Source organism: Meriones unguiculatus, chromosome X, assembly GCF_030254825.1.
Source record: "Meriones unguiculatus strain TT.TT164.6M chromosome X, Bangor_MerUng_6.1, whole genome shotgun sequence".
Taxonomy (NCBI): Eukaryota; Metazoa; Chordata; class Mammalia; order Rodentia; family Muridae; genus Meriones; species Meriones unguiculatus.
In genome coordinates, this window is record NC_083369.1 from 98,362,544 (window position 1) to 98,386,199 (window position 23,656).

The 23,656-nt window shown below is 39.9% G+C and overlaps 1 protein-coding gene across 1 annotated transcript in view; it reads left to right on the forward strand.

Moving 5' to 3' along the window:
• Adgrg4 (adhesion G protein-coupled receptor G4) overlaps nucleotides 1-23,656 on the forward strand; it is a 98,145-nt gene that overhangs the window by 73,625 nt on the left and 864 nt on the right. The window contains 7 exon segments of the mRNA XM_060374674.1: nucleotides 296-399; nucleotides 1,964-2,085; nucleotides 3,073-3,341; nucleotides 9,270-9,348; nucleotides 13,281-13,561; nucleotides 18,041-18,149; nucleotides 20,606-20,760. Coding sequence (XP_060230657.1) covers nucleotides 296-399; nucleotides 1,964-2,085; nucleotides 3,073-3,341; nucleotides 9,270-9,348; nucleotides 13,281-13,561; nucleotides 18,041-18,149; nucleotides 20,606-20,760 — 1,119 coding nt within the window.

Below are 23,656 nucleotides of genomic sequence, written 5' to 3' on the forward strand. Positions count from 1 at the left end.
ACAGGAACAGTTGCTCATGATTCGGCTGTATCTTAATCTGTAGAGGCAGTACAGAAACAAGAGAAATGGGTGACAATGAAATTACACTATTTATAAAGCCCATCCCCACCCTTGTACCCTGACACATATGTTAATTTGGCCTATTGAATGTAATTTAATTTTGCTGTTCAATTATACCTTTCTGTCTTAACAAACAATGCTAATTATAACACACGTTCGGATGATGCATATAATAAAAAATTAAACATTTCCGAGAAAAGTAAAATTGCTTGAAATTCCCTTCTGTCCCCTGCAGATGGTCTAGGTGGATGGAATCCATCAGGCTGTAAAGTAAAGGAAACCAATGTAAATTACACAATCTGTCAGTGTAACCACCTCACTCACTTTGGAGTTTTAATGGTGAGTTGTCTCTTTATCACTCTTCAATGGAATTTTGACAACTTTTTATTAGGTTCAAGCTATTAATGTACTTGTAAGCTAAATAGTGAAAAAAATCATACAAGCAGAGAAAAGGCTCTCCTCCAATCATGTTTACAAAAATACAGCAGTGTGAATCAGGTGTTTATTTTTCTCTTCATACAGTCTGAAGCTATAGCTGAGGCAGCTCAGTGTATAGCCCAGGTTGGTCCGGACCTCCTGACAGAGCCTCCCAAGTACTGGGTGCATAGGGGTGCACATCTACACCTGAGTTTAGCATGGTTTATAGTCCATTTAAAATTTTTATTTGACCCATAAAAAGCATTCAGTCAATAATTGCCAATTTGTGAGAATTTCCTTTGGTTCACTACCAACTGGCTAGACCTTTACAACAGGAGTCAAGGGTCTCCAGCTCTGTTAGCAATTAGTTTTCCAATCTCATTTGAGGGGCCTTACTTGCTTGGAACTTTCTAGACCTCTTTCTTCTGAGGTCCGAATGATAGAATGGAGAGAATCAGTGTTTCTCTTATCTCAACACTATTGCCATTTGAAACACATAATTCTATGTTGTGGAAAACAGTTGGGCACATTGTAAGATGGACATCAGCAGCCCAGGCCTCTACCCAGTCAATGTCAACAGCACCTGCCTCAGTTGTGGCAACCAAAAAATATCTCTAGGTTCTGTCAAATGTCCCAGCAAGGGTACAAGCCCTTCTAGTCAAGAACTTTCAGAATAGATTAGTATTTCCTAGCATTTTAAAAAGTCCTAACCTTTTATTATTAATTTTTTTTTTACTTTGTGTGCATTGGCATTTTGCCTGCATGTGTATCTCTGTGAAGGTGTCAGAACTCCTGGAACTTCAGTTATAGACAGGGGTGAGCTGCCATGTGGGTGCTGGGAATGGAACCTGGATCCTCTGGAAGAGAAGTCACTGCTCTTAACCACTGATCCACCTCTCTATCCCCATGTCTTAACTATTTATGAGACATAGAACCATAAGCATCTAATGAAAGCTATGGTTTCTTCCCAAATCAGTGTACTTATATATTCAATAGTTTTGCATGTCATTTCAGATCTTTGGTGGTCTTCAAAATAAGACTTTACTGGACTATTACTTTAGACAAAGGACCACTTTATCTCTTTAATTTTATAAACATTATTTAAGGTCTAAGGAAATTTTTTTTTATGTTCTGTGTAGTATTTTGGTACACTCCATTCAGATATTGATTCACTTTATATACCAAATTCAAATCCATTAGCTTGATTATATTTTCAAGTGCTGAACATGTTAATGACAATGAAACCAAGGATTAAATGTTCTTTCACCGTGGTTGATGGCTTTCCATGCTGTGACTCGGTAAGCTTTAGTAGGTCTGGTCAAACCACATGTGGTCTTATCACATAGACTTCCATATCATTTGACTATAGAAGAGCTTCAGCAGGGTTGCTATATGTGCTGGGAACCAACTGTTCATGAGCACCAGGAGCATTTTACTCCAACCTTGTTCTGATGGATATGTAAAGCACTATGTATTGCGATTCTAGGATTTGTCCAGGTCTACAGTGGATGCAGCGAATGAACGGATATTAATGATTATCACATACACAGGATGTGGCATCTCCTCCATTTTCCTGGGGATTGCAATGGTGACATACATAGCCTTCCAGTAAGTTTGTACAACTTAGTTTTGAGTAAGTTTAACTTGGTTTAATGGATGTGTTGTCATTGAAACCTTGTTAAATTCATGAATAAAACACAATAGGAAGATGTTAGATCATTAGATTCTGAAGTTGGAAAGTTAAAAATAAAGCAAAATTAACTCTTATTGGAGTATTTAAAAAGGAAGAAGCTTGCAATTAAGAGTAAAATTTCTCTACCCTGATACAAGGACAGGAATCATAAAAGGAAAAGTCTAAAGTTTCATTAAAAACAAGAACCCTTTCATCAGAGGGAAAAAATTAAGATAGTAAAAGGACAACCACAGACTGGGAGAAGATACTTGCATTGTGTGTGTGTGTGTGTGTGTGTGTGTGTGTGTGTGTGTGTCTGTATGTGGGCATGAATACAAATTCAAAAACAAGACAGAAAATTGAAAAGTGGACAAAAAGACTGAAAGAACACTTCACAGAAAAGGTCACCCGTGGGTAACCCTAATTTGCATCCAAATGATTAGTAAGTATATGATCATATGGTAAGGTTCTCAACATCATTACTCATCACGGAAATGTTAATTAAAATCATAATTATCTTAAAAACTGAGCTTGAATTGAGAGGGGGATAAGTTAGAGGAGTATGTAAGGAGTTGGAGGGGGAAATAGAGGTAAATATATTTCATTTCAGAGCTGTATGAGAGTCTCAAGAACAAAAACTATAAACAAGCAAACAATTTAATTTTATTAACAATAAAACCAACCAACCAACCAGTCAAAATATCCAAACCCTGGGATATGCCTGGGAAAGATGACATTTTAAAGTAGCCACAGGTGAAAGTGTTCACAAGAAAACAGAGCCACTGTAACTCTCATAGACTACAGCAAGGGGACTTATGAGACCCTCACAAACAACTCTTGATATTTTACTAGATAAGATGTAGCAGTGCTTAATTTGAAAGAGAGACCCTGCCTATCCTAACATTTGTTTGTTTGTTTTAAAGCAAACTTCGAAAAGATTATCCTTCCAAAATCCTGATCAACCTATGCACAGCATTACTGATGCTCAACCTAGCATTTCTGGTTAATTCCTGGCTGACATCATTTCAGAAAGTGGGACTATGCATCACAGCTGCAGTGGCACTCCATTACTTTCTGCTGGTGTCTTTGACTTGGATGGGCCTGGAGGCGGTCCACATGTACTTTGCTCTAGTCAAAGTCTTCAACACATACATTCCCAATTATATCCTGAAATTTTGTGTGGCTGGCTGGGGTGAGTATTCTACTATTTGGCCTGATGTCTTTCTTTTTTTTTCTTTCTTTTTTGGGGGTGGGGGGAGGAATTGAGACAAGGTTTGTCTGTGTAGCCTTGGCTGCGATGTGTCTTTTTAAAGACTGTCTTTTTAAAAATTTAGTTCCAACTTAGTCTGTTTTTTTTCCTCCTCCTCCTTCTCTTCCTTTTCTTCTTCTTTCTCTTCCTCCTCCTCTTTCTTCGATCCTCCTTCCTCATTCTCTTCTCCGTTCTTCTTCTCTTCCTTCCTCCCTCCTTCTCCCGCTCCTCCTTCTACTACTGGTCCTCCATTCTCTTCTTAGAAAAACTTGAGACTGGGTGATTTACAAAGAGAGATAGTCTTTCTAAGTTCTAGAGGATTGGACATAAAATATCAAAGAGTCCACATCTGATGTGGACCATTCTGCACTGTTATAACAAAGTGTGGGGCATCACATGACCATGAGTGAGGGGAAGGGGACAGAAGTGATCCTTTTTCAAGAGAGTCACTGCTGAAAAAAATGTGAACTCATTTGTTAGATTAAAGCATTATTCCTGAGGACAGTTCCTCTATCACCTAACCAACTATTGTAGATTTAATTTCTCAGTACTGTGGCAATAGGGATCAGGTTTCTACAATATGAACTTGGGAGGACCTGTTCAAAATATGGCAGGCACCATTTGGCTTGTAATTTCAGACCCAAGTTTCTTACTAGTGTAGCTTAGGAATTAAGGATTACATCACTGGAGTTTAAATGGACATCTCTCTTCCTGCTTATGTGGTTCCATACATTCAGCTGAGTGAAGAGTTTGTGCCAGATGTGTATTGAACACTGGCTTGTGTTCTGTGCTGCATCTATAATAACATTCCTATGATATTTTAGCTCCCTCCTTACAGAAGTCACAACAATACTTACTGATGTGGTAGTGAATGGTCAGGTATCCCTTATAGGTGCCAGCCATGAAGTCAGCACAGCATCTGTATAGAGTGGGTCCCCTTATTATTCTTATTGAAGACATAGGGGAGGGTTATATTTGGTAAAACACACACCCAAGATTTGAACCAGGGAGCCTGTCTTCAAAGTTTGGACTTTGAATACCAATGATCTTGCCATATCACCTGAGAGACAGGAAAAAAAGACTTCAAATTGACCCTTACCATACCCTTTGACTGTTATGACCACTGTTGCCCATGGAAAAGCCAGGAATGGAGCTCAGCATGGGTACTTCCTTCCTTCTCTCCCATTTTTCCTCTTCATCACTCATTCTCAGCTCCATTCACCAGATCTTTCCCCCTTCTTTTACTCCATTCCATACATGACAACAATTCCTATAGCTTGCTTCTTGTCTCTCAAAGCATCTCAATTATGCTACTTCCTAAGGTACAGGGAAAGGCAGGAAAGGCTAGGGATTGTACTCAGGGGCAGGAGAATTTTGAAAAGTGATAAATATAATGGCAAATTAAGGTCATTCTAAGGCCAAGTGGAGAAAGATACAAGGAGACATACACAGTGATTAGGAAAGTAGATAAAATCGCAGATCTTGACTTCTCACCCCAGGCTCTGAAAAGAATAACACCAAAGTGAAAGGGGACAAATGACAGTGTTGAAATGGTAACATTCTCTATTGCTGAGGGGTCAGTTCTAAATGGAAGCTAGGGCTTTTCGACTCTACGGCTGCAGTTTAAGAAGATCAGGGTACAAAGCCTAACATCTCTACAGATCCAGGGGGTGATAAGAAAATGTCTTGTGATAAATTCCTAGAGAAAAAGGGGAGCTATGCTATCCCCTAAGTTCTTCTCTTCTCCTATTGATGAAGACACACAGTAAATTCTTTTAAATTCAGATAAGCTGAGATGTAAGCCTTTGCCACCCTGGTTTATGTGGACACATACATGGTCATGGGGGAGGGGCACTGCTAAGCTGCTACAGGGTGTTTGGAAGCATTGTAAGAGCAACTAGAGGAGAAATACTAGGATCTCTGTAGATTTAGCAGCTGGCCTTCTTAAGCCAAAGTGGGCTGTCGTGAAGGTGTAAGTCAAAATCAGGTAGAAAGTTTGAATAGTCCTATATCCCCCAAGGAAATAGAAGCAGTCATCAACAGTCTCCCCTCCAAAAAAAAAAAAAAAAAAAAAAAAGCCCTGGGCCAGATGGATTCAGTGCAGAATTCTACCTACCAGAAGTGCTAACTCCAATTCTCTCCAAACTAATCCACAAAATAGAAACAGAAGGAACATTACCAAACTCATTCTATGAAGCCACAGTCACCTTGATACCTAAGCCACACAAAGACCCAACAAAAAAAGAGAACTTCAGACCTATCTCTCTTATGAACATTGTTGCAAAAATACTCAATAAAATACATGCAAACTGAATCCAAGAACACATCAAAGATATCATCAACCATGATCAAGTAGGCTTCATCCCAGGCATGCAAGGGTGGTTCAACATATGAAAATCCATCAATGTAATGCACCACATAAACAAAGTGAAGGAGAAAAACCACATGATCATCTCCTTAGATGCCAAAAAAGCATTTGACAAAGTCCAACACCCATTCATGTTTAAAGTCTTGGAGAGATCAGGAATACAAAGCACATACCTAAACATAGTAAAGGCAATATACAGCAAGCCTATAGCCAACATCAAATTCAATGGAGAGAAACTTAAATTAATCTCACTGAAATCAGGGACAAGACAAGGCTGCTCACTCTCTCCATATCTCTTCAACATAGTACTTGAAGCCCTAGCCAGAGCAACAAGGCAACTAAAGGAGATCAAGGAGATACAAATCGGAAAGGAAGAGGTCAAAGTGTCACTATTCTCAGATGATATGATAGTATACATGAGCAACCCCAAAAATTCAACCAGAGAACTCCTTCAGCTGATAAACACTTTCAGCAAAGTGGCAAGATACAAAATCAACTCAAAAAAATCAGAAGCCCTCCTGTATACCAAAAACAAAAGGGCCGAGACAGAAATCAAGAAAACAGCACCCTTCACAGTAGCCACTAATAACGTAAAGTACCTTGGGGTGACACTAACCAAGTAAGTGAAAGACTTGTTTGAGAAAAACTTCAAGTCTCTGAAGGAAGAAATTGTAGAAGATATCAGAAGATGGAAAGATCTCTTGTGCTCATGAATTGGTAGGATTAACATTGTGAAAATGGCCATACTGCCAAAAGCAGTCTACAGATTCAACACAATTCCTATCAAAATACCAACTCAATTCTTTACAGAACTTGAAAAAAAGATTCTCAGCTTCATATGGTGAAACAAAAAACCCAGAATCTCCAAAACTATCCTGTACAACAACAGATCATCTGGAGGTATCTCCATCCCTGATCTCAAGCTTTACTACAGAGCAATAGTAATAAAAACTGCATGGTATTGGCATAGAAACAGAAAGGTGGATCAATGGAACGGAATAGAAGACCCAGAAATAAACCCACACACCTCTGAATACTTCATTTTTGACAAAGAAGCCAAAACCATTCAATGGAAAAAAGACAGCATCTTCAACAAATGGTTCTGGTCCAACTGGATGTCTACATGCAGAAAAGTTCAAATAGATCCATACTTATCACCCTGCACAAAACTAAAGTCCAAGCGGATCAACGACCTCAACATAAAACAAGACACATTAAATCGGTTAGAAAAAGAAGTGGGGAATACCCTTGAACGCATTGGCACAGGAGACAACTATCTGAACAGAACACCAACAGAACAGGTTCTAAGAGCAACAATCAATAAATCGGACCTCATGAAACTGAAAAGCTCCTGTTAAGCAAAGGATACTGTCATTAAAACAAAACGAATGCCTACAGATTAGGAAAGAATCTTCACCAACCCTTTTTATGACAGAAGGCTAATATCCAGTATATATAAAGAACTAAAGAAGCTGAAAAGCAACAAACCAAGTAATCCAATTAAAATTGGGGAACAGAGCTAAACAGAGAATTCTAGATAGAGGAATATCGAATGGCACAGAAACACTTAAAGAAATGCTCAAACTCATTAGCCATTAGGGAAATGCAAATCAAAACGACCCTGAGATTTCACCTTACACCCATCAGAATGGCCAAGATAAAAAACTCAAGTGACAACACATTCTGGAGAAGTTGTGGAGAAAGGGGAACCCTCCTCCATTGCTGGTGGGAATGTAAACTGGTACAACCACTTTTGAAGTCAATCTGGTGCTTTCTCAGACAAATAGGAATAGTGCTTCCTCATGATCCAGCTATACCACTCCTAGGCATATACCCAAAATTTGCTCAAGGACATTTGCTCAACCATGTTTGTAGCAGCTTTATTTGTAATAGCCAGAACCTGGAAACAACCCAGATGTTCATCAATGGAGGAATGGATACAGAAACTGTGGTATTTTTACACAATGGAATACTACTCAGCAATCAAAAATGAGGAAATCATGAAATTTGCAGGCAAATGGTGGGATTTAGAAAAGATCATTCTGAGTGAAGTATCCCAGAAGGAGAAAGACAAACTTGGTATATACTCGCTTATATAGATCTACAAGATATGATAAACATAATGAAATCTATACACCTAAAGAAGATAAACAAGAAAGCAGACATGGGGTAAGATGATCAATCCTCACTTAGAAAGACAAATGGGATGTGCATTGGATGTATGACAGGAGTCTACTGCAGAAGGCATGTGAAAAAAACTACCTAGCAGTGTTTCAAAACAGATACTAAGCCTCATAACCAAATCTTCAGGAATCCTATGAAAGAAGGGGAGTTAGTATGACATGGAAAGGATAGGAGCTCCACAAGGACCAAATATATCTGGGCACAGGGTCTTTTCTGAGACTGACACTCCACCAAGGACCATGTATGGATATAACCTAGAACCTCTGTTCAGATGTAGCCCGTGGTAGCTCAGTAATCAATTGGTTTCCCATAGGAAGGGGAACAGGGACTATTTCTGACAAGAACTCAATGGCAGGCTCTTTGACTTCCCCACCCCCCAAGGGAGGAGCACTCCTGCTAGGCCACAGAGGAGGACTTTGCAGCCAGTCCTGAAGACACTTGATAACACAGGGTCAGATGACAGGGGAGGAGGTCCTCCCCAATCAGTGAACTTGGAAAGGGTCAGGGAGGAGATGAGGGAGGGAAGGTGGGATTGGGAGGGAATAAGGGAGCGGGATACAGCTGGGATACAGAGTTAATAAAATGTAACTAATAATAAAAAATAAAAGTAAATTATAAAAAAATCTGGGAAATTTAAATTAATTAATTTATAAATTAATTACATTTATATTTACAAGTTAATTAAATGAAATTCCTAGGAAAGTAGATTTGTCCACATTTTATAAAAAACTAATGACTGAACATGGAACCTCCTACCTGACAACCCAGATTCAAAGACATCCTGGGCTCCAAAGCGAACTCTGGTTCAGCCAGGCTTCTAATATGATACTCTGCTTCAAAAAAACCAAATCCCAAGCAAACAGAAAGCAACCGAACAAGAAATAGGGATTCTTACAATAATTCTTGTTGTATTTATATGGACAATATGGACATAGTAGTAATGAAAGGACAGAATTAAAAAGGAGGGAAAACATGATGGCCTATCAACGGAGAAGAAATGCTTTGTGTGGACTTGTATTCTGGTGAACTAGATGCTGTTATTGTCAAACTGAGTTGTTGGCACTTGAGCCGTTTTCCTAAGTAGTGACTATTGCATGGAAGCCAGTGGCATCCTGCTTAGTTTAGCAGACTGGAACACTCCTAGCCTAGAAATGTTTAACTTAGAAGAATTCACAAACATTTTGCAAACAATTGTATTTTGGTGTTCACACATCTGTGGCTCATTTAAGCAGTGTCTTCCTGTATCAGTCCCACAGCTGTTTGATTAGGATCCTTCCCCTGGATTTAACCGGTTTATGTGCCTTGCTTACCCACTCTAGGAATTCCAGCACTCACAGTGGTCATCATACTTAGTGTAAGAAAAGACCTCTATGGAACTCTGAGCCCAACAACTCCATTGTAAGTACCAATGTCTCTTGCTTTTCAGGCGGTGGAGGTTCTAGGAGTAATGGGATCTTACTGGCCAGCCTCTTAGTCTTAACACTGGCTTTTCAGGAAACTCTTTGTCAGTATTTCTGCTCAAACACAGCCATGCTGACTGGTGGAATGGTGAAGTGTTTGGATTCTTTATGATCATGACTAAGTCATTGTGCATTTTAGATGCATTTTGTTTGTTTGTTTTTTGTTTTTTTGTTTTTCTGGAAAATGGGGCTAATTGCTCTCAGTGTTGTGTTCAAGTTAAAATGACATTGCTGTTATAAAGTGTCTTACTTGTTGCCCGATCCGTGGCTAATGCTATGCAACTGGCAGTCATGTTGGCTCCAAAACCTCACAGACCATGGGAAAGATTTAGTGGCTAGTCTAAGGAAATATTGAAAGGAGTTGGGAAATGTTCCATCTTTCCAGAGGGAGACTAAAAATCTTCACATTGCAGTAAACTGGCTAGATTTATTGTTCTCTCTTGATCTCTGTCTCTTTACAATCTGATGCACAAGCCCATCTCTTTGACTCAGCCACATCTCAAGAATAGCTTTTTATTCTACTCTATCTCTTTTGAGCCTTCTTTGGAGCCATGCAATTTTCCAGGCTGTATAACCTTTTATTAAAGTTCCCCATATCCGTTCTCTTTACCATGCCTTCTCGAAATCACATCCACTATAGATTTCCTGTCCTGCTGTGCTGGGATCAAGTGTAGGAGGTCCTATGTCTAACACTCCTCTCTCTGTCTTTCATATTGAGATGGCAGTTGCCAGAGGTTCAAAATTACAATGACCTCTGCAGCAAATGCTTTTTAACTAAAATTCCTGGTTCTCCCTTACTTCCTGCTCATTTCTTTCCCCTTCCTTCTTGTCTCCAGCTCTCTCATCCCTCTTTGCCTATTTCGTGACTTAAAAGGTCCCCAGTATCTCTCTCATAGTTATTCTTCTTCAAAGATCAAAAGCAAAAACAAAACCAGAATGAAATCAACTCCCCCCACCCACCACACACAAAGAGCCTTTTTATATGTGGATTTGTTAGTGAGAGACAGATAACTGTAAGAGTTTTGTTTTGTAAATAATTATACTTTGAAAGGTAATTCACCTCAGGGTACAAAATCCAAAAGCACAGAAGGGTTCAGGCTGAAAACTAAACCTCTTCCTCAATGCCCAGCTATTAAGTGTTTCTCCTTTCAGGTAACTCCTATTATCAATAGTCAGTCATGTGGCTATTTCCTTGCACATAGTTTTCGACTTGCTTATTTTAAATGTTATTTTATTATTGTCACTTTTTATTTTGGGATTGTGGCTTGCTATATAGCCCAGGATGCCCTGGAAGTTGGTGTGTTGCCCAGGCTGGCTGCGAACTCAGTAATACCCCTGCCTCAGCTTCCCAGATTGGTGATATTACAAGCCTGATCCATGACACCCAGATAGTTACTTTACTTTTGATACATTATTGTACTTACCTGTGGAATACAGCAAAATATTTGAATACATATCTTTAGGGTATAATGGTCAAATCATGATAGCATATCTATTATTTCCAAAATTTATTATTTCTATGTGGTACCAACACTCAAACTCCTTTCTTCTCAGTAATCTGAAACATACAGCACAGTACTGTTTACTGTAGTGATCACACTATGCAGTAGAACACAGGAACATATTCCTGCTCTCTATTGGAGCTTTGTACCCTCCCTCATATTCTTCCTGGGCTCTGATGACTGCTTATCTGCTCTCTCATTCTATGTGACTTACTTTAGCAGTTCCTTAAGATGGATTGATTTTATGGGTGTGAGCATTTTGTATGCATTTGTGGTGCCCAGGGGAGTCAGAAGAAGAAATCCAGATCACTAGAATGTGAGTTTTAGATGGACAGGAGCCACTATGTATGTGCCAGGAATCAAACCTAGTTCTGCAGGAGCAACAAGTGGTCTTAATTTGAGCCATCTCTCCAGCCCCATGGTTCACTTTTTACATGTATGCTATTTTGCATACTGATATTTTCTTTCTTTTTTGTTCTTTTTAGTTGTTTTGTTGTTGATGTTGGTTTTGTTTTGTTTTGTTTTGTTTTGAGACAGGGTGTCTTTGTGTAGCCTTGGCTGTCATAGACTCACTTTGTAGACCAGGCTGGCCTTGAATTTAGAGATCTGCCTGCCTCTGCCTCCCTGATTGCTGTGATTACAGCCATGCACCGCCACACCAGGCTGCATACTGATATTTTCACTCAGAGGTCATCTGTATCTGAAAATATAGTGCTGCCTAATTTTGAGAAGAGTTTTCTGTAGTTTTACTTGAGGCAGAAAATGATAGACTGAGACTTTATTGGAGAAATTAAATGTTTTTTGGTTTTGTTTTGATTTTATAATTTATTTATTTTTATAAATTACAGTTTATTCACTAGGCATCCCAACTATAGCCCTCTCCCTCAGCCCTTCCCAATTCCACTCTCCCTCTCTCTTCTCTACCCATGCCTCTCCCACAGTCCACTGAGAGGGTGATCCTCCTCCCCTTCCCTCTGATCTTAGTCTATCAGGTCTTATCAAGACTGGCTGCATTGTCTTAATTTGTGACACTTCTCCCTGGATCTCCTTAGGGGAAGGTGATCAAAGAATAGGCCACTGAGTTCATGTCAGAGAAAGTCCCTGTTCCCTAGGGACACTGAGCTGCCATGGGCTACGTATGTGCAGGGATTCTAGATTATCTCCATGAATGGTTAGGCCCTCTGTGGGTAGGCTCCTGTTTTGTTCCTTGTTTTCACCCTCTTCCTTTGTCCATCTCATTTGCCTTTCTGAATGAGGATTGAGCATCTTACCCAGGGTCCTCATTCTTGCTTAGCTTCTTTAGGTGCACAGATTTTAGTATGATTATCCTATATTATATTTCTAATATCCACTTATAAGTGAGTATATACCATGTGTGTCTTTCTGCTTCTGGAATATCTTACTCAGGATTATCTTTTCTAGTTCCCACCCTTTGCATGCAAATTTCATGATTTCCTTGGTTTTGGTTGCTGAGTAATATTCCAATACACTAGTGCATTGTGTAAATGCACCACAGTTTCTGTATCCACTCCTCATCTGAGTGACATCTGGGTTGTTTCCAGCTTCTGGCTATTAAAAATACACACAAAATGACATTTACCAGTGTGAACAACATGTCCCAAAGGACTCTTTCTGGACTCAGAAAGAGATTCCAGCTAATTAGACACACAGTTGACTTAGTCAAGCTTGTCTGCCTTCAAAACTCAAAAGCAATGAGTCTCATAGTTAGAAATGTCGTTCAATGAAGTATCTGCTCTCAGGAACCACTATACATCTCTTCTTTAATAGCAAGTATAGAGCCATTAAGCCATCCAGTAATCACTGCTGCCTTTTGTGGTCCAAATTCATGATATTTTAAAGCAGCATAATGAGAGCTGTCTTCTTTTTGTTGCATTTTCATTAACTCTGATCATCTTATCATTGTTTGATATAGCATTCAGGAATGTTCTTGCTTGCTCCTGTCCTTTTATTGTAATATTTCTCATGCAAAGCAGAATTCATCTCGCAAATAAAAGCTCTGGTTTAGGGTGTGCGCAGGGTGAGAAGATCTTCTTTGGGGAAAAATACATAATTTGTTTTTCCTTTGTTAAAGAAGAGAATAGTTTCTCAGGGAAACTTACTGAGGTTGCTGTATATGTGTCCTGTAGGACTAAAGCTTATATTAGAAGGTATCCCGAACTAGGGCTCAGGAGAGTAAGTTAAGCCCAGCTCTGCCTCTAGGGGGTGTGAATGAACTCCATTGTCTTGCTTTCCCTAAGTCTAGGTGTCCTTAGATTCAATGAAGCTGACCAGGTGACCTTGGAGTGCCCAGAAAGCAGTAGTTTATGATCATGACTCACAGCAGTCTTCTCTTCCTTTCTCTGTACAGTTGTTGGATTAAAGATGATCGCATCTTTTACATCTGGGTTGTGGCTTATTTTTGCCTCATATTTCTTACGAATCTCTCCATGTTTTGCACTGTTCTCATTCAATTGGCTTCGGTGAAATCCCAAAGCCAGAAGACGCGAAAGAAGATGATCCTGAATGACCTCAAAGGCACAATCAGTCTGACATTCCTACTCGGCCTCACCTGGGGTTTTGCCTTTTTTGCCTGGGGACCTGTGAGGATCTTTTTCATGTATCTTTTTGCCATTTGTAATACTTTGCAAGGTAACTACTGTATGTTGGCTCTTTCTGTGGCTAGCTAGACCTCCAGCAAAGACATTTGTGTTGTTTTGGAAAATAATCTCACATTCCGGAATTTAAAGGAGAGAAGAAAAAGTATATCAGGAAATCCCTGCTCGTAATGGGTCAACAAGCAGTCTTTGGAAATACTAGGTAGATGTTAGCCTTCATTGAGTGAATACATAGCTCCCACTCTTACTCAAGGGTGGAGGGAACATTACAAATAAGTTACCACAACTTTTTCTAGTTTGTGATGTCTGCATCAATCAGTGAATGGCAAGGTTTCTTACAGGACTCGTTATATCAACAAACTGTGTTCGCTAATATATAGATTCATGCTTGGGTTTAAAGTTTGAAGTGCATAGTCTAGTTGAATTAGTTGAATATACCAATTACTAGACAGTAGAGACCTTAAATTTTTAACTGCACAGGCTCCATTTACATCATATATCTTAATATTTTATTAAACCACCAGACCAGAAAATTGAAGAGTCACACAGCTGCTTAATGCAAAGAGCTGGAGACAAAAGTTCTTAGTAGGATATAGGAAAATATAAAATATGTTTGTTTTCTCCTGTGTGCTGTGTGTGTATGCATGCACATGTGTGTGTGCACACATATGCGTGTGTATATAAGAGAGAGAGGTATGTGCATGTGGAGATTCATGGCCATACTCACAGGTTGACCTCTTCTAGCACTTACTTCTTCCTTATTACTTTGAGACAAGGTCTCTTAGTGGATCTGGAGCTAAGTTGACAGCCAGCAAGCTCCAGCAATTCCCACATAACACTGGGGCTACAGGTGTCTGTGCAGTTTTAGCTTTTGATAGGAGTGCTAAAGATTTGAAAATGGAGCCTCATGCTTATACATCAAGTACTCTTACCATCTAACCCGTCTCCTCAGGCACTTTTGTGCCTTTTGATTGCATCTGGTAGAAGAGATAAAAGTCTTAGCAGCTTTTGGCATACTTCTCACTGCCTTTTGTGGCTGCTGACACTTGATGGTGATGGAGATTGATGACTGAGGTAATGGTTCTACTGTGGACAAAGCCACTTTGGCTGAGACTGAGGTGCCATAACTGGGAATTCTATCATGTCACAGGAACTAACCAACCTTTCTAGAGAGTGGTCATAGAAGTGGATTAGGATCCCATGCAGACCTCCCTTCTTAGTGCTAACTCAAGGATGCTCTCTGGCTAACTAATCTGAGGAGAAATTTGTCCTGAGTATTAAAAGTGGGATTCAAGAAAGACTATAAAGTCAGTTGGAACTTGAAAAGAAGATGTTTTTTGACATAGTCATTGATCCATCCCTTGGTAGAAGGGAAAATAGTATGTAGAAGTTAATCAACTATTCTCTTGAAGATGAAAGCAGGAATCTCATAGAACCAATGTGAACAGAGGCATGATGTCTCTCTGTCTGTCTGGCAGACATGGTTTTTGTCGATCAAGCATTCCTAGTCTTGCCTACAATATAGAATGTGCAGTCATATAGCAAGGGTTTTTTCAGAGCTCTGAATTTAAAAGTCAAGTTACACACACACACACACACACACACACACACACACACAATGAGACAGGTGAACAAACTAGCAATTTGAATGACAAATGGTTAATTTGTAGCCATGACTGAATGGTGGATGTCCTGTGGCCACTTAAGAAAATAAAAATTAAGCTTAGGATGAGCCTTGTGAAGGAGGGGGTACACACAAAAACAGAGCAAACAACCTAGCATCTTCCCTCTTGCCTATCTTGTAGTGAAAAAGCCTATCAGTGTGTTGTGGGAAAGGAAAGCTGCCAGGGGAAGAAGAGCTGGCAGGCAGCTCATTGGAATTCACAGAATAACCTTTAAGTATGAAAGCTCACAAAAGTGCAAACGGGAGATGAGAGCAGCACTAGGTGCTCATTTTTCACTGTTGTCTTCTGTTCATGCTGCAGTCAGAATTCTCCCTGCTCTGAGGCTGAGGTTTGCTCTTCTCAGGTCGCTGTGCTTCCTTCCAGGCGGCTGTTGCCCAGAAAGAGACAAGAATACTGCATTCGTCACTGCTGTTGTTTGGTTTCACATAGTGATAAAGTCCTTTGGGGAGGAAATGACACAGGCCTCCAGATTGCTGCCTCCCACCTGGTATCAGGGAGTCTCAGGGCTGGGACCAGGGAACAAAGATCTTGCCAATCCAATTCTCCATCAAATGACATAAAGTCATTTGGCTCTTCCTGAAACTTCCCAGGGACTGAAAGCTCAGCATTCCATGAAGCAGAGCATTTAGCTTCTGATCCTCTCTGATTCTTACCCCAGTCTTCTTCCTTTGACAGAAAGATAGTGCAGTGGTTAAGACCTTGAGCTTTAAAGTTTCTTAAACACCATAGATTCTAAATCCTCTCACCTATAAACATGAAAACAACACAATATCTGTTACACTGTCATGGCTTGGTAAATACTAGCTGTGATTTGTTAGCATGTGACTGATCTGGTGTCTCTTCCCATCGCTCCTAGTTCTGATCTGGCAATCACACAGAGCAAGAATAATTTATCTTCTTAATGACAGACCTCTCAGATCTGTGACTAATGCCATAATGTCTCCTCATCCTGTATTACATACTGCAAGTATTTTCTTATCTAGATACAGCAGCCCTGATTTTCTCATGTTCATCACCATGCTACTTGGCTCAGCTTTGGAGTACTTCTGTTTGTCAGCATCCTTTGAGCTGGTGTCCCCTTTGAACTGGTGAGAGGTATAGTCAAACAGGGTAAATTTCAGCAGATTATCACTTGCTTCAATCCAAGATTCTTGACTTTGTGCTGGACCTCATAGCACAGACCTGTAATCACAAGTACTTTGAAGGATGAAGTAGGAGAATTACAAGTTCAAAGCCACAAACAACCTGGGAACTCAGTGAGACCTTGCTCTGAAATAAAAAAAAGTTTTAAAAAAGGAGGGCTAGGGATATAGTTTGGTGGTAGAGCATTTTTTGATCATGTACAAAGACCTACGTTCAATCCCCAGGACTAAGCAAAAAAAAATATCATTTCCACTAAGGAAGTAGCTGATATAAGTTTTCATGTTAGTTATCCTTTTGACTTGTGCTCAGTTTGCAATGAGTGCTAGAAACAATTTACTGGCAGGACAATTTGCCAATGTAGAGGCATGTTGAACTCTTTATGGAGAACAAATATTTCCAAATTACACTTGAACTAAAAAAAATGTATAACTTGAAGTCCAAACAGTTATTACTGAGGCTATAGATAACAATGAGAATTTGTGTGTCAAATTCCTGGAAGTTCAAGTGAACTGAGCTGCCACACAGTGCTGGAGGCAAAGGAAAAGGTGATATGAAGATGAAAAGGAGACAGAAGCCAGACCTTCAAAGACTTGACAGCTGGAAGATAAGATGGGCAATATGCAGAGAATTATATGCCTAACAGGGCACATATTATATGAAGCAAAGTATTATGGCAACTCAGAAGTGGGAAGGTTGATTTTAAGGTTGAGGCATCTGTAAGGGCTTTGTAGATAGTGATTTTGGGTGTGGACTATAAATAAAAGTCGTCGTGTTGACAAGAATTAGTTCTGCCAATTCCATCCCCATCTTGAAGAAATCCAATCAGTCTTGTAGGGAATTTTCAGTCAGGGTCATCTTAAGTGCTACTTTCATCTCTTCAGAAGCTGGTTTATAGGAAAGAAATGAAAAATGTCCCACATTTGACAATTGGTATCTCCAGCACTTCCCTCTCACTTTCCAGATAATGTCAGAGATGGACATGCTTTGCACATGCCTCAGTTATGCCAAAAAACATGTGTACCGGATGTTTATGACCGTGTAACAACCTACCCCCTAAATTCAGCACCTTAATACTACATACATTTCTAATCTCAAAACTGTCTGATGGTCAGGAATCCAGGCACAACTTAACTACATACTTTTGGCTCAGAGACCTTCATGAATTTGGAGTCAAGTTGTCTACTGGTGCTATCCAGGGCTGGAGTTTCTGCTTCCTAGAAGACTCAGTCATACAGGCAGGACTCATGCATCTACATGCCAAGATATTGTCAAGACAAAACACTTAATTTCTTGAAGAGTGGATGCAGGGGGATGTCTTTTATAGCCTAATTCTGCCCTATGTCATTGTTATATGAGAGTATCCTACATGTGAAAGATATGAATGACAGTGCATGAAGATGAGGATCATTGAGCACTATCTCTAAGTCTGGGTATCCTTAGAGCCCCGTGTCTCATGATATACGATAGATGGCAGCCTAGGAGAAAAACCGTGGTGGCTATGGAGTCTTAATTCTGACTTTATGCTATTCCTCCATTTGGGGAAGCCATAAAGAAATGAGAAAGAAACGAGTACCCCCGAGATTCATTAGAGCACCACTGATGATGACAAGAATAGGCCCGAGACAGGAAATCAGTGCTACCTGGTGAAGGAAGGTGAAATGACTGATCCTATTCTCTTGGCTCAGGGTTCCTCATTTTTGTCTTTTACTGTGTGATGAAAGAGAGTGTGCGGGAGCAGTGGCACACACACCTTCATTGCAGGTGGCTTCGGCTGGAGAATGTTTCGGGTAAGATGTCAATGTAGGTAAGGCTTTTAATTGTATACACTTTACAGTATTGATCATGTCAATGTTTCTCCTAATGCATATGACAAAACTACTAAAATGGAAGCTGTGTCTGTGGCATGAAAATGACTTGTGGCTTTGTGCTAAGATGAAGGAAGTCAAGGGAGGACTGTGGCTTGGGTTATGTTTTAACCTCTAGAGCTTTTATTTGGAACCAGATTTCTTAGACTACTTGTCATCTCACCTGTGCTTCTGTTAAGAAAATTGGCTGAGCACTTAATGTGTTTTAGGAACTGGGTCATAGGGCCGTTTGGCCAGTAACCAACAGTAGGTTGAGTGCATGTGAGAATCAAGGAGTGGTGACAGGTGAAGTGAACATGCCAGCATTTCTAAGATGCTTCACAAGTGAGCTGCCTGAGAGGCTCTTCTAATGGGACTCATTGACAAGTGAGAGATATAGTGGCCTCTAACGTTGCCTCTCAACACTAGCCCTTCCCTTGAGGATATCTTCACTGGAGGCAAACTAGTGTTCTTTTTCCCTCTTTTTTCTTTTTATTTATTCTTCTCTTATATAATGCATCCTGACCCTAACCTCTCCTCCCTCCACTACTCCCAGTCCCCCTCCTCACTTCACCTCTCCCCTAGATCCACTGTTTCTCCATTTCCCTTCATAAAAGAGCAAGCCTCTCAGTGATATCAACTAAACACAGCATAACACAATAGTAATAAGACTAGGTACAAACCCACATATCAGTGCTAGACAAAGAACCCAGTAGGAGGAAAAGGGTTCTAAAAGCAGGCAAAAGAGTCAGAGATAACCCCACTTCCACTATTAGGTGCCCTATAAATAACTGAAGCTTAAACAAAACAAAACAACAACGACAACAACAAAAACACAGCATGCATGCAGAGGATCTAGTACAGACCCGTGCAGGCTCCATGATTGCCACTTAAGTCTTTGTGAGCCCCTATGAGCCATGCTTAGTTGATTCTGTGGTCCATGTTCTTCTGGTGTCCTCAAGCCTTCTAGCTCCTACAATTCTTCCTCCCCCACTTCTGCAGGTTCTCCAAGTTCTGTCTGATGCTTAGGTGTGGGCATCTGCATCTGCTCCTGTTAGATGCCCGAGGATGCCTCTCTGATGACAATTGGGCTAGGCAACAATCTAAGAAACAAACTCAAAGCAATTTCATTAAAACCAGGAACAAGACAAGTTTGTCTACTTTCTCCATATCTATTCACTATACTACTTGATGTCATAGCTAGAGCAAGAAGACAACTAAAGGAAATCAAAGGGATAGAAATTGGAAAGGAAGAAATCAGGTATTGTTATTTGCAGAGGATATGATAGTATACGTAAGAGACCTCTAAAAATTGTACCAAGGAACTCCTATAGCTGATAAACACCTTCAGTGATGTGGCAGGATATAATATTAATTAAAAAATTCAGTACCTCTCCTATATACAAATGACAGATGGGCTAAGAAAGAAATCAGGGAAAGAGTATCTTTTACAGTAGCCTTAAAAACGTAAAATATCTTGGAGTAACTCAAAAACCAAGCAAGTGAAAGACCTGTACAATAAGAACTTTAAGTCTTTGAAAAATAAATTAAAAAAGATATCAGAATATGGAAAGATCTTCCATGATCATGAATTGGTAGGATTACCATAGTAAAAATAGCCATTTTACCAAAAGCAATCTACAGGTTCAATGCAATCTCCAAAATAAACTGCTATTCTATTATCAAATGATCTTTTCTTCAATTCTGGCAGCTTGTCTCAGTATCCATACAAAGGCCAGTCTTCTTCCTTCAGGAAAGCAACATTTTCTACTCTAAGAGTCTATAAGTAGCACCCAGGTATCTTTATTTTGATTGTTTTATTTTATTTTATTTTTTACGATTTATTCATTTTTTTATCCTGAGCCCCTCCCTCATCTCCTCCTGCTCCCACTCTCCATCCCTCATTCCCTCATCCCCTCCTACCCACTTCCTCTAGTCCACTAAAAGGGGGAGTTTTCCTCCCCTGCCATCTGCCCCTAGTCTATCAAGTCTCATCAGAACTGCCTGTATCCTCTTCCTCTGTGGCCTGGCAAAGCAGTTTTGCCAGGGAAAGTGATCAAAGAGCAGGCAACTGAATTCATGTCAGAGGCAGCACCTGATCCCTCTTTTCTACTGGGTGTACTAGTGACCTGCAAGTCCTTATGCTCTAGGGAAAATAGACATCTTAGTTAAGTGCATTGTATTTGCATGTGTCACACACCACAGTATAAATTTACTTTTTACAACTTCATAGAAAAACCGACTGCAAGAATAAAGGGACATTAAGCATTGAATTTCATATTTTAGAGGGACTATTGGAGGCAGTATAATTAACTAGATCACCGTTTCACTCATTTTAAGCATAGAATGTGATACATTTTACTTGTTTAACTCTTTTTCTGGTGTCATTTCAGATGGAAGAAGCAGGTTTGGGATAAATGTTAGGCATAAACAGAAGAGACTGGAGAAAGCCCATGAGCCCAAATTATTGACATTATCACTCAAATCAACAACAACCAATTCCACTTTCAAATCTATTGGATCTCTACCTGGTACTCCTTCAGAAATAAACTTCCCAAATGGTAAAGCACAAAACACTAATGTTTGCATTCATATTCAAGAGATACTCAATAACATGAAACTGTATGCTGAGTCTTGGCTAATAGTTCCTCAAAACAAGACCATATTTCATAAATAATATAATATATTTATCATATGGTATATAATATAATTATAATATAATATACTACCTATAATATATCAAGGTAAGCACTATATCTAATCTATATTGTATCTGTATGCATATCTGTGTGGACTCATTCTAAGCAGAGAAAGTACATATAGACTGATTAGATGTTAGAATAACGGAGAAGAGAAGAGACAAAAGGTTTAAAAACTTCAAAGGCTCTTAAAAATAATTGGCACAGACTGTTGAAAATCAGAAAGGATCCTAGACATACTGTACTTCAATTTGCTCATTTTCCACAGAGAGAACCTTAATCATGGTAAAGGACAGTCGCTAAGACCATTGGCAGCAGAATGAGCCAGAACTCAGGTCTTGTGGCTTTCACGGCCACTTCCTCCTACCACGAATACTCCTTGAGTTGCTACCACAGGAACTGACACTTGTGAGTGGAGACAGATATTTATGTGAGGATGAGGCATTAGGAGGGAGATTGCAGGGAAAGGATAGATCTACAAGTTAAATATGGAAAGTTTTCTCCAAAAAAAGGAGAAAGAATACTACAAAAGGATAGTAAAAGGGATTCAAAACGTTTGAAAACTGTAAGTTAAAAGCTGGGTATAGTGCAATATGTTTCATTCCAGCCCTTAGGAGACTTACAGGAGGAGTGTCCCAGATTTGAAACCAGCCTGGGCTGCATAACTAAGCCCTAGCTCAAGCCTTGGGGGAGGGGGATGCAAAATACCTAAGTTGATGCTGTGATGATTTCGTTCTGCTTGGACCATGATGTAATACTTCAGGTTTGCCTTTGTTTTTTGGAGTAGGAGAGTAAATTTAATTAATTAATTAAGTACAAATTTTTAATTAATTAATTAATACATTTTTTTTTCACTTTGTATCCAGCTGTAGTCTCCTCCTTCATCTCCTCCCAGTCCCTCTCTCCCTTCCTCTACTTCCACTATGCCCTTCCCCTAGTCTATTGATAGGGGACATTCTCCTCCCCTACTATCTGACCCTAGTCTATCAAATCTCATCAGGACTGCCTAGATTCTCTTTCTCTGTGGCCCAGCAAGGCTACCTCACCATGGGGAGATAATCAAAGAACTGGCCACTGAGTCCATGTCAGAGAGAATCCCTGCTCCCCTTACTACTAGGGAACACACATAAAAACTGGGCTGTCTATGGGCTACATCTGAACAGGGGGTCTAGATCCTCTCCATGAATGGACTTTGGTTGATGTGTTTAGTCTCTGCAGGACCTCCTCGGCTCGAATCTTTTGGCTTTGTTGGTCTCCTGTGGAGCTCCTGTCTCCTCCAGAACTTTTTCCCTCCCCCTTCTTTCATAAGATTCCCTGCACTCTGCCCAAAGTTTGGCTATGAGTCTCAGCATCTGCTTTAATACCCTGCTGGGTAGAGTCTTTAAAAAAAGTCAATTATTTTATTCCAGAGTAGACAGAACATCTTGACAGTGTATGAAACCAATCGCATTTCAACTTATTTTTAAAAAGTAATTTTTCCCCAGAATTTTTTACTTTATTTATTATAATTTATTCACTTTGTATCCCGGCTGTAGCCCCCTCCCTCATCCTCTCCAACCTTGCCTTTCCTCCCTCTTCTCCTCCCCTGCCCTTTCCCCAGTCCCTGATAGGGGAGGTCCTCCTCCCTTTTCATCTGAACCTAGCCTTATCAGGTCTCATTAGGACTGGCTGCATTGTCTTCCTCTGTGGTCTGTTAAGGCTGCTCCCACTTAGAGGGAGGTGATCAAAGAGCCAGCCACTGAGTTCATATCTGATAGAGGGCTAATATCAAGAATATATAAAGACTGAGGAAGTTAAACAGCAACAAATCAAGTAATCCAATTAAAAAATGGGGTACAGAGCTAAACAGAGAATTCTCAATTGAGGAATACCGAATGGCAGAGAAACACTTAAAAAAAAAACTGCTCAAAGTCCTTAGTCATCAGGGAAATGCAAATCAAAATGATTTCACCTTACAGCCATTAGAGTGGCTAAGATAAGTGACAACACATGCTGGAGAGGATGTGGAGAAAGGGGAACCCTCCTCCATTGTTCGTTGGAATGTAAACTTGTACAACCACTTTAGAAATTAATCTGGTGCTTTCTCAGAAAATTAAGAATAGTGCTACCTCAAGATCCAGTTATACCACTCCTAGGTGTATATCCAAAATATGCTCAAATATACAACAAGGACATTTGCTCAGTCATGGTAATAGTAGCTTTATTCATAATATCCAGAACCTGGAAACAACCCAGATGTCCCTCAACTGAAGAATGGATACAGAAGTTGTGGTACATTTACAAAATGGAATACTACTCAGCAATTAGAAACAAGAAAATCATGAAATTTGCAGGCAAATGGTGGGAACTTCTTAGAAAAGATCATCCTGAGTGAGGTATCCCAGAAGGAGAAAGACACCCATGGTGTATACTCACTTCTAAGTGGACTTAGGTATATAATACAGAGTGTATTCTTTCAGAGGCCCTCTGTGGCAAGTTCCTGCCCTGTTCCCTTTCTTACCGTTCTAAGACCAAACTTAAGCTTCAGGTTCTCACATAAACAGACTCGTTTTGCTAGCCTGATTGTGGTCAGCCTGTCACTTCTCAGTGCTAATGTCAAGACCCTTCTCTCACTTTTAGTTTTTATTACACAGACTCAAAAACTCATTTTATTTTTCAGGCCTAAAACTGATTTAGAAACTGAGTGGTATATTTAAAAAGGGCTTTGGCTTAAGATCAGGCGGTGTCCTTAACTCTGTGACCTGTGCTTAGAGCTTCA